The 12,024-nt window shown below is 41.3% G+C and overlaps 1 protein-coding gene across 12 annotated transcripts in view; it reads left to right on the top strand.

Annotated features, from left to right (window-relative positions):
• Positions 1–12,024, top strand: part of CAMK2D (calcium/calmodulin dependent protein kinase II delta) — a gene marked incomplete at its 3' end in the record, with an annotated part of 142,009 nt that overhangs the window by 74,457 nt on the left and 55,528 nt on the right. For 10 of the 12 annotated variants that reach the window (XM_081208137.1, XM_081208128.1, XM_081208132.1 and 7 more), the window contains 3 exons: positions 1,340–1,394; positions 5,861–5,926; positions 9,356–9,428. In XM_081208137.1, the coding sequence (XP_081064263.1) occupies positions 1,340–1,394; positions 5,861–5,926; positions 9,356–9,428 (194 nt within the window). Of the gene's footprint in view, positions 1–1,339; positions 1,395–5,860; positions 5,927–9,355; positions 9,429–10,334; positions 10,460–12,024 lie in introns of those variants that run through there. The other 2 variants (XM_081208129.1, XM_081208127.1) reach the window with 2 other exon arrangements.

The following is a 12,024-nucleotide window of genomic DNA, read 5'->3' on the forward strand; positions in this document are numbered from 1 at the left end:
CCCCCCTTTGTGTGTTTCCTATCATTTCTTGCTTTTCTAGCTCAGCACTCGTCAGTAGTCCTGCAACAAGGGAAATTTCCATACAAGCATGCTATTTGGACTGTCGTAACAGTTGAACTCCTACATTGTAGTTGGAGTGCTCATGATATGTGTTGCAAGGGTCTTATAGCAAAACACCTGTTATAGGTCAGGTTGCCCAGAAAGCGTAATGTTTGCCTTACTGGCACGGAGCTGTAATCAGCATTTTTGTTACCGAACACCTAACTCGCTAGGCAGCTTCCACTTCCTTTAAAAGTGTGTTCTTCTAATGCTTTCAAGGTATAAGGTGTCAACACTTACATAGAAGTGGGTTTTGTAAAGGAATATGTGTGCATTTCTGTTTGACAGGAGTTGACCGGGCATTTGACAGACTAATTGCTTCTTTCCCAGTTCAGATCAGCTGCTTGGGCATCTGAAATGAGGTCTGGATGGAGGCTGGTAGCTCATTCTTGAAAAATAGGAAAGGGCAGCGCTCGAAATAATCTTTCTACGTAGTAGCTCTTCAGCGAACAACAGCAACTGTGTCCTGATATGGCTTCCTATTATGAACTAAAATGCACTGAGTTCTGTATTCATTTCCTTCTTGATAAAAACAAAGTGCTTTTGACTAATTCACAGTGAAGGTTGGGAAAGATAGCGAAACAAAGGCATACTATTCTCCTGGGGTGTCTTGGTTGTTAAGGTAATTGTTGAACAGCTTATTCTATTCCCAATCCAGTGTTTGTTGCCACTTGGAACATTTTATGTGCTGATTCCCATTTAATGGGATCTGCAAAAACATTTCCCTTAATACATCAGCTTTCTATCCAGCACCATTGAAGTTCTTCCCCAGCAAGACTTATGTACCCAAAAGATGTTTGAATAAAATAGATATTAGTTAGTAGCATTCATGAAATATGGCTAATATGCTACAAATTTGTAATATAGTTGGGTGACAGCTGTAACCTAGTGCCCTCTAGATAGTTTTGACTACAATTCCCATTAACTTCCAGTCTTGGCTGTGGTGGCTGGAGCTGATAGGAGATGTAGTTCAAAACATTTAGAGAGCACCAGGTTGGAAAAGGCTGGTATAGTGCAAGGAAAGAGATACAAATCTATTAGATGGAGTGCTTTCTGTGTATATGAAGAAAGAAAGGTTCTATAAAAATGGATTGAAAAGGGAAGACAAAGCACAGCTCTATTTTTTTTACATAAAAAAGGAAAAATTAATTATCAAAGATGGGAGATAATTATCCAGAAAGGTGAATTAGACAAAAGAGTCAAAGAGAAAGAGAGATCATTTTTCTTTCTTTTTTTACAGTGCGACTTCATGACAGCATATCAGAAGAAGGATTTCATTACTTAGTCTTTGATTTGTAAGTATGTCTGTTTGCTACATACTGCACCGAGCTCTTTTTCTAAAGAATGAGATTGGGGTGCGGGGAGAGCCCACAAAGACCCTGGGGGTATTCTGTGTGTTTCTAATATTTGACAGGTAAAAAGTAGCCATAAGTGGTTCATGTCATGGTAGTGGATGAATAAATTATATCTAATTGCATATTGAGATCCACTGAAGCTGAATGTCTTAAGTGGTTAACCCAGTTCGTGATCTTGGTTCCAATGCTTCTATGGATTCAGCAGATGGTGTTGAGTGAGATGCACTTTATCAACTTCAGCTGCCTAACTGTAAAATGGAAATATAAGTTAATTTTCTTGCTGAGATTCTGTGTGAATGAAGGAGAGAAGGATGGTAAAGCACTGTGTATTTTTATGGGTGTGTGTGCAATGGTTCTGCTGTTTTGCCGATAGGGCATACATACACACAGTAATTTTCTCCCTTGAAACTTGAGCATTAAACGTACTATCCAGTTGGTAGACAGGTTTGGTGGGGTTGCCCTCTCCAAGCCACTGTATACTACAGGTACTACAAACACCTTTAGTATTTGTTGGCTAAAATCAATGTTAATCTGAAACAGTTCCACAGTTGTAGCCAAGAAATAATGGTAAGGGAGTACAGTATTCACACTAGGGTTGCATGTAGTTCCCAGTGTTCGGATCAAAAACGATTGGCTTTTGATCCCTAATTGCAAGTGTTCCCTTTGAGGACTCGAATTTTCGATGGCTTTTGTGAGTATTCAAAATGAATGCTTCGCCAATGATAATTGTCTTTCCTTTAATTTAAGGGTTTTCATGGGGAAAAAGCTGTTGTTGGGCAAGAAGCCATGCAGTGTAGGAGACCTTTGTGCCCCACAGGTCCTTCCCCAGGGGGTAGGATTCTTCCTAAACAGCAGGTTTCCCACCAGCAGCCCTTCAAATCATCCCCTGAGCAAGCAATGTCCCCATCAGTTTGCAGCATAGGGCAAGTTGAAGAATGGTTGTATCTGGCTGTGGAAGGTGGGCTGTGCCTACCACTTATTCTGCTGTTTCAACCATTGTGCACACCTGCTTCAAATGGTCTCCCCAATCTTATTTCACACCAGAAGCAGGAACAAGCAAACAAGCCAGTCAGCTCCTGACTAGTTAACCATTGTAAAGAGATTATCAGTATTACTTCAGTTCTTCCATCTTGGAAGCATGTTATTTCAGTAATACACATGGCATCGATGCCTGCTGTGTAACAGAATAGAAAATATGATGGAGTATTTGAGCAAAGTTGCATTAAATTTTGTTATGCACCTGTGTACAAATCTTTGTTGCCAAGTTGAAGGGGAGTACACTTATGAAAGGATATCAAGTGCTGCAAAGATAAGGTTTTAACATATTTTATTAACAGTAATTCAGTTAACGTACCTACTTGTGTAGAGTGCTTTCACAATCTTTCTTGCACGTACAGACAGCCTTTAAGAACCAATTTTTGGTTCTAAAATAGCGAATAGCCCTTTTCACTTACGCTTGATGATAACCTATAGACCTGAGAAGCAAAGTGTGCCTAAATGGTTAGTGAAGCATTCATCTATACCATCTATGTAAAGAGGCTGCAATCTGAAACCAGACCTAAGCATGTGCAAAAATTCAAATTCCCTTTAACGGAGTACAGAAAGATCACTTTTCTTGCAGATTTCCAACCTGTCCTTGCATAGTGTGCAAATTTTTATACGTTGCCCGTGAATTACTTCCCCTTTGTGTCCAAAGAAAGTAGAAGTTGCATATGAAAGGTCCATGTTTCTAATTGCAAATTCAAGAACAACTTGAACGAGGGCTCCCCCATGTCAATTGTATGCATAGAAGTAGATGTAATGGGTTTTAATGGGGTTTATTTGGAAATACACCCCTGTTCAGAAGCCCTACACATGTATTCATATGAGTGGGACTGTGCAAAATATGCATTCCCTCAACGTCACACATGCTGGCTAGCCATACCCCCTGGCATAAATTTCTGCAAAGATTGAGCTATTGTATGATTATCTGTACATACAAAGCCTCCTCCATCTCTGCAGATGTGAGATTAGCCAGTGTGCACAGTGTCAGGGGCATAGCTAGCCAGCATAGCCCAGCTCAGGCATTGTGAGACGGTTTAAATAAAATTTCTGAATGTTGTTAAAGAAGCCTTAGGGTTACCTTGGTTGTTTCAGTTCTCTTGCTTAAACTATTGGCCCAGGCTATTCTCCAGTGTGTTGAATTGTGAACAAGGCATTAGAACATAACTGGATCATAGTTAATAATTATGTGAGCTGCCTTGATAAGAGACAGATAAATGCCAGATGCCTTCTGAATAACATGTACCAGTATTACAAAACAGTTCAGTGAGGAATGTGGGGAAATGGTGTTCTGTTACAGTCTAAGGTCCTATTTTTGGGAAGCATTCTGAAAAAGCACAAGAATTGCTGGTAAAGATGAGAAGAGAGTATGAAATGTTTTGTTTAGCAGGACTGCACTTATGAAAGATTTATGTAATAGCATATTATTCAGTGAAATGCCATGCTGTTATGGGAAAAGAGAGGCCACCAAATGTAAAAACATGTAGCTGCAGTTTAAGTCGTAAGGCTGTTGTTTTGCCTAATTATGCCCAGTGTTGAAATCTATTTTTGTAAAAGAAATACATTGGGCTTCTCACTTCTGGAGCACATTTCTTTTTGTCAAGAAACATTGGAGCAAAATTGTAAAGGTCATAGATGTTAGCTAATTGACTTTAAAAATTCTCATTTCAACCTCTCAGGACAGCACATTTTGATGTGTTTTTTAAAAACCTAGCAAACAAGAAACTTTAATATTAAAACAGTTTCCTGCTTGGCAGGGGGTTGGACTCGATGGCCCTTGTGGTCTCTTCCAACTCTAGGATTCTATGATTCTATGATTCAGTCAGCTTAATAAATAGACACTTTTATTGTGAAAAGTTTTTGTTCCCTTATTGGATAGTTATTTTCACAATGAAATGTTGAAAGTGGTAAGATTGGGGGGGGGGTTGCCCTGTGTATGCATGATTCTGTTTATATAAGTATCACGGTAAAGCTATTACAAAATCCATAGTGAACTGGTTGAAGTAAAAATTCAGCCATAGTGAGGTGTTTACGCAAACTTACTTTAGACTGCCTGCCTTCTTTCTTATAAGCAGTTTTTCTCCAGTGGAACAATCAGAAATAGAAGAATAAAATGATAGTGCGAAGACTGAAAGGCCACACAGGGACAGGCAGATCTATTGTTTAAAGCATTTTTGCTCAACTCTTCAGCCAAAAAGGCTCTTGGATCAACTTCCATAAGATCAATAACAAATAAGAGAGTCATAAGAACATTAGCAGAGACGTGATAGATCAGACAAACGTTTCCTTTAACAGAGTGGCCAAACAGGTGTCTCTGTGAGCAGGAACAATAGCCCTCCTGCTTTTCTTGCCTCTGTCCAGCTAAAAAATGCAGCACAGAAGGAAAAAGGGAGGAGGAGGAGGAGGGAAGAGGAATACAAGCAAACTCAGGCATCAGTCCTTAGAGCTAAAATACTCCTACAGTGATCAGGTTCCTTTACAATGATGAGCTTTAGTGGCAACAGTTCAGAGAGAAGCCAAGTCAAATGGAGCTGTTCTCTCAGCCAAGCTGAGAGAGTGGTTTGGCTTCCCAACTTCTCCCTTTGTTGTAGCTTGATGGAACAGATAGGTGACAATTGAGGAAAAGCCAAATGGAGCTTGTCTGTCAACCGAGCGGATGGAGTGGCCATTAGTGTGATATAAATCCTTTCAAGTTATTATTGTGCCTCTTCTACTAAAAGTGGACACCCGTAATAGAGAGGTTAATTACTTACCAGATCCTGCATTTCTGCGTTACGAAGATCCTGTAATGAAAGCCCATCATAATGTAAGTGATTTTCCTGCACGTTAGAGGAAAAAACCGAGGAGAATAAAACTTACTGGAACTATTTGGTATTGCATACAAATATCTCAGTGACTAGGCCAGAACAGCAGGTGGCTGAAGGTCAACATCCCAAAGGGCTGCTTCACACCTTATCTATCAGGGGTGGGTAACTGGATCTGGCTGGTGGGGTAGATAATTATCTCCATCCCTCGCAGGCCAAGCTTGGCAGGTGGATGGGAGCCGCCCACCTGTCAATCACCTGACATCACAGTGAGATTAGGCAATCCTTTTTTTCTTTCTTTTCTTTTTTGCCGCAGTGGGTCTTGCAGAGCGCTTTGCAAAATGGTCTGCAAGGCCAGATAACTCATTTACTACAATATCCAGTATCCTGCAGATCTATGCACCAATAGTTGCAGTGGTGTGAACCTTCATGTGTGAGGATAATCCATGATTCAGTACTTTTGCAACACTTTGAATACTTTGGCAGTATAGAATTCTCTCACACGTAGGATTGTCGATTATTTTTGTCTGATATAAAAAAAATGCTTTATATCATTGACAGAGTCACTGGAGGTGAATTATTTGAGGATATTGTTGCAAGAGAATATTACAGTGAAGCAGATGCAAGGTAAGTGCTGGATTTCAAGGCTTTTAACTGTTTGTTCATCTGCTGTTTATTTACCTTTAATGTGGTATTTGGCACCATAATACAATGATCGTTGGGGGTTTGCCATCAGTACTGACTTAGAAGTGGGAAACATCAGCTTGCCATGCAAGGAATTAATTGATTTATTGGGCAAGCCTAGTTTGATGATGCACTCTTTATAAGGATGGTGGCTTTAGTCTGCTGTTTAGTCTGGGATGCGGGTGGCGCTGTGGCCTAAACCACAAAGCCTAGGGCTTGCCGATCAGAAGGTCAGCGATTCGAATCCCTGCAGCAGGGTGAGCTCCCTTTGCATGGTCCCAGCTCCTGCCAACCTAGCAGTTCGAAAGCACGTCAGAGTGCAAGTAGATAAATAGGTACCGCTCTGGCGGGAAGGTATATGGGGTTTCCATGCACTGCTCTGGTTCGCCAGTAGCAGCTTAGTCATGCTAGCCATATGACCTGGAAGCTGCACACTGGCTCCCTCGGCCAGTAAAGCGAGATGAGCGCCACAACCCCAGAGTCATCCACGACTGGACCTAACAGTCAGTGGTCCCTTTACCTTTACCTTTAAGGGATCTAAGTATTTCCCCTTCATCTAGTGCACCTTTTGGCAGGGGAAATCACACTGTCCCAGAACTTTAATATTATTCATATATTTTTCTTACACAATGCTTTTTTGCTAGGAAAGTGATTCTCAGATAGCCCAACAGACCCATCTAGTTTCCTCCATTGAAATTTGGAGTTCCACATTTATCGCTGTGATGAGCACTTCTCATGCTTGTCCACACACAAAAATCCATGCCTGCTGTTTTCTCAGTTTTTATATAAAGCACATGGAAGCGGTTGAGTGATTCCTGCAGGGGGGAAACACATTTCAGCATGCTGGTGATCTCACCTGGGCACCACAGTGTTCCTAAGCCTCTTTCCGCATTAACTAATTGCCATTTTACAGGGAGCTTCAGAAAATGGCATGGGTGGGTGATAATATCTGAAACAATCCTTTCAGTCTCAGTGAGTGGTGCCCACTGGTACAAATAATCCCTTTCAGAGAACATTTTGGCCTTGAGGTGAACAGTGCCAATAGATCGAAATCTCCTTGCTTGTCTTTCTAGCCTGAGCACACAGTCCCCATCAGGTGCTTCGCTCAGGGGTGCTCAAGATGAAAATACTTTGATTGCTGGATTTGGGTTTCTTCCTGTTGCATCGTCCAGGAAGATAAACCACTCCCTCTTTCCTCTCTGTACTCTGCTGTGCAAAACAGAAGGGGGAGACGGCTTCTGTGACTAGGTAGTGGTTCTTAGATATTTTTGGGTTATGGACCCCTCTGAGAATCTGATGAAAGCTGTGGACAGCCCCCCCCCCATGCGCATACATACAAAATTTGGCACAGTTAATTTTATTATTTTGACATACATGCCTGGTTCATGGACTGCCTGATGAAGCCGATGCATGGGCCCCAGGTTAAGAACCCCTGATATAAACTATGCTTTCCACCTCTGCTGATCATCAAACACTGCTTCTTCAGAGGTCAAGAGCTTAAGATTCAGTTACGTTTGCTGGTATTAGAGACGGTGGTCATAACCCAGAGAATTGCACATACAGTTCTGTGTATCTAAAAGGGCATTTTCACTATGTTTTCTAAAACCTATATGTTCTTGCCCTTTTCCATTCCCAAAGTCAAAGTGCAATTTTAAAATTTTCCTAACTTTTAACAAGTAGTTCCCTATGGGAGATTTTTTTTTGGGGGGGGGATCTAGGACCAAAGCATTAAACAGGTCATTGTTGAGCCCCTCATCTAAAAATCTTCTTGTTCATTCATATGAACGTTTTGGCATTTTCAGTGTGTTTGACCTTGGCTGTAAATATGCTAAGTACATTGGGAAAAGCTTTCGGTCTTCTCGGCCTGTAGACATCCATAAAAAATATTCAAATATGGATGTGTAAAATGACAAACTGTGTGTTTTTGTGCCCAAATCAAAGTGTCTTAATTTGTATCTTAAATTACAGCTTAGTTCTCTGTGCTTAGCAAGAGTAAACATACTTTATGCAATGGTTTAAAGAAACATAATAAAGTGTTTGGGCTTCCTTTTGTTACTTTTGGACATGCCTGCTAAACATACAGCTGTTCTAGATTAAGTGTTACAGATCCTCAATGAATTGCACTGATAGTTTTCTGATTTCCCCCCCTTATAATTCAGGGGCAGCATTTTGTGCCTTTTTTAGTTATTGTTTAATTTGTACTTTTCCCTTTCTGTTCCTCTTGTACAAGTGTTGAATTTGTATTTGTGTGTGTGTGTGTGTTTGTGTTCTTAAATATGTTGGGGTTAGTGTGGATTGGATAGTGCATGTGCTTAAAAATCCAGTCATTGTGCCACTCATTAGACACCATGGAGAATGTGCACAAATTAGGAGAGTGAACAAAGTATTGTACATATTTTACAGTCAGTTTGTATAACCTCCAAGTCAAATGGGACAATGTATGAACCAGTGAATGTCCATGGTCTTCAAGTTGAGAATATAGTGTGATTTGCCAGCATCATTAACATATAGATGTATTGACTATGCCAGTGGTTCCCAAACTCCCCTCAACTGACCATCTTAGAATTGCTGGTGGTCCTAGTGGACTTACTTCATGGTTTTTCTGCCCTTTATAACAGTTGCAGTGCACTGTGATAGGTGCTCTATGGTTTTGAATTGTATTCTGGACACTTTCACTTCTGTTATTGTATTGCAGCTTGCATTCTCCCATAGAATTCAGATTATAGCAGAATAGAATGCAGCATAAGAAATAGAAGAAGCAATAAAAATAGAATTAAAAATCAATATAAAGATTTCATGCTGGCATGCCGCAGGCCATCTAAAAGAAGCTCACAGACCACAGTTGTGTGAACCCTTGGACTAGGCAATATGCAGAATCAATGGTACACAGTCTTCATAATGTCTGATGATGTGCATAGTGACCAGGTTTTTTATGAATGTTCTCTATCCTATTCACATTGACAACACTTACATTGTTTGCAAGGACTACCAAAATAAACAGCATCTAGACTCACCCAAATAATTTGCAAAAAATTTTTTTAAATTGTTTAACTAAAGATTGCCATTTTTTCCCTAACATTCCTGCCATTCAATGAGTGGGAAATACAAGACAAAGGATTCTGTCTAATGATGTCACATGTTACGTGTTAAATGTCCTTTCTTTTCTTTTTTTTTTTTGGTAAATCTTAAAATTTCTGTACACAGCATTGCTGTGTTGCAGATCAGCGTGTAATTGAAATGTGTCCAAAAATGTGATTTAATTACTATTATTTTTATAATTTCAAGTTATTTTCATTTTGATTTTTGCATTTAATGTGATTATGTGCCTTTAAAATGTTTTTTCCCTTCCATTCTGCCCTTGTATCTCTGCAGTCATTGTATACAGCAGATTCTAGAAAGTGTTAATCATTGTCACCTAAATGGCATAGTTCACAGAGACCTGAAGGTCAGTATCTGGTGCCCATAGGTTGGCTAAGAAGTGTTTTTTTCTCTCTCTCTCTCTCTCTTTCCTTTCCTTTTCTTGGCTTGAGGCTGAAGGGTGGGTTCGGCTGAGAAGTCCCCTTCGCTTTCCTTTCTCATCCTCAGGATGACAAATGGATAACGCATGGTGCTGCTTTCAAGTTTGCAAGTGTCACAGGTCTAGCATACATCACGGTAGAAGCTGAAATAGGTGTGGCAAGACAAAGTGACCTTCCAGCATTTATTTCCCCCCCACACTACTTATCTCTGTGGTATGATAAATATCACCACAAACATTGGAAGGAGCTTGCACCTGCCACATAAACTTCGGCTGTGATGTATGTCAGCCTGCAGGTATTTTGAAAAACACCACTTCTGTGCAGAGACTTTGGGTTATAGTGGCAGAACAAGTGGTTTGGCATTGCTCTGCTAGAGTAGGACAAACCCTCAGGCAACAGCAAGCATGTAATCGCTCAGCTAAATGAAACCATGAGGAGTGAGTAATTTGCCTTAAAAATGCATTACTCCCTAAAAGTAATATTAACTGCAGTTTGGCTGGTGCAAAAGAACCATCACATTCAAATAAATAGAAGGAACAAACAGCACCAGATATTTAATGCAAGCTTGCAAATAGCTCTGGGAGGTTATTTCTTCATCTGTGTATGAAATATATGGCCAAAAATGAGATTTGTGTGTAAAAGTAGACCCCATTTTGGGCTGTTCCTCCTTAGCACTGCTGAAATCAAAATGAGCTACTTCATAGCAGCACGCTCACGTCTGAGGAAGTTAGCTACTCTAGCCGAGGAATGCGGGTCCATTTCCGGAGGTTGTGCGTTACAGTCTCTGTTTGCTGGTTTTGCACTATAACCCAGTCTCACTGAGGGTATACAGACAGTGAGTGTACGGCTTGGAACTAACACACGCCCCCTGGTGTTTGCATGCAGTCATTGCATTCAGCAGATCCTGGAGGCTGTGCTACACTGCCATCAGATGGGCGTAGTCCATCGGGACTTGAAGGTGAGTAATGCTGTTGGGGAAGAGAGAACCTACACCACACGGTCTCAAAGCACTCCTTTTAGCTGCATTTTTGCATGTAGAGGGGCAAAGAGGTGCCCACTTGCTGACTCTCTGGTTGTCTGGACAGTTCTGAAAGCTTCCACATAAAAGAGACACCAAATTACCAGTTACAGATGGGTAGCCGTGTTGGTCTGCCATAGTCCAAATAAAAAAATTCCTTCCTGTAGCACCTTAAAGACCAACTAAGTTAGTTCTTGGTATAAGCTTTCGTGTGCATGCACACTTCTTCAGATACACAGTGTATCTGAAGAAGTGTGCATGCACACGAAAGCTTATACCAAGAACTAACTTAGTTGGTCTTTAAGGTGCTACAGGAAGGAATTTTTTTATTTGGACCAAATTACCAAATCCCCTTGCAGATTTAGAAGTACTTTCCTTTGCTGTTCTCCTTTGGCGTATACGTCACTGAAGCCGTGGATAGGAGCGAACCTGCAGAAGAGTTATCAAGTGATGCTTGAGCTCGTCGTCCCACATCAATCCATTTCGAATCAAAGAGTGAGAAGCTGTGACTAAGTGTGCTCAGCTGCCGGAGATGTCTCTTTTTACCTCCCTGAAACCTTCTAGTCCATTTTACTTTGGATGTTTCTTTTATCTGCTCTTCAGGGTCACAAGATGGAAGGACAGATGTGTTTTGCCACTGAGTGCATTGGGATGCTTTGCCATCCCTGTTACCACCACCATACATACGTTCAGCTATTCAGCATCAGCTTCCTATTTTATGCAGACTGCTAGTTTCGTTGGCTTCACATTGTTCTCAGCTTTTTTTTTTTTTTTTTTTTTTTTGCCTTTTAATCTTTTGGCTTCCGGACTAAGAAAAAAAGCAAATGCCAATTCATCTTGAAACCCGTTCTTAAAACACACGATGCAATGGGTTTTGGGAGGGGCCTTGAGTAAGACACTGTCCATAGCCTCCCACTCTCCCAGTTCCCCCACCATCGGCGCCAGCTGTTCCTGTTTCTTTTCTCCTTCTTCATCATGACTACCATTCACTTGCTTGCCAGGCAGCGAGCCAATGAGTAAGCAGGCAGTAACTTCTCCCTACCACTGTTGTCCGAACGAGTAGGTTATAATGGTGAAGAAAATGAGCACGTCCCAGGAGTGTGAGGGAGCAATAAATCACATGGAGTATGTTTATTAGAAGAAGAACAAGGACCGCTCAGGAGCTGATTCCTCCCATCATCCCTCTGCATCCAACCAGTCCATGACAAGAAGGGATCTTGCCAGTGACTCTACCTGCTGGGTTATGGGCCCTTTGCAAGCGCCCTGCTATGTTACCGCTTGACACCTGCCCTGCTAGACGCTTGTGAAGGTTGGCAGTTCAAATCCCCGTGACGGGGTGAGCTCCCGTTGCTCTGTTCCAGCTCCTGACAACCTAGCAGTTTGAAAGCACACCAGTGCAAGTAGATAAATAGGCACCACTGCAGCGGGAAGGCAAACGGCATTTCCGTGCAGTCTGGTTTCCATCACGTTGTTCCATTGCGCCAGAAGCGGTTTAGTCATGCTGA

This window comes from Podarcis bocagei (genome assembly GCF_964188305.1).
Source record: "Podarcis bocagei genome assembly, chromosome: 9".
Taxonomy (NCBI): domain Eukaryota; kingdom Metazoa; phylum Chordata; class Lepidosauria; order Squamata; family Lacertidae; genus Podarcis; species Podarcis bocagei.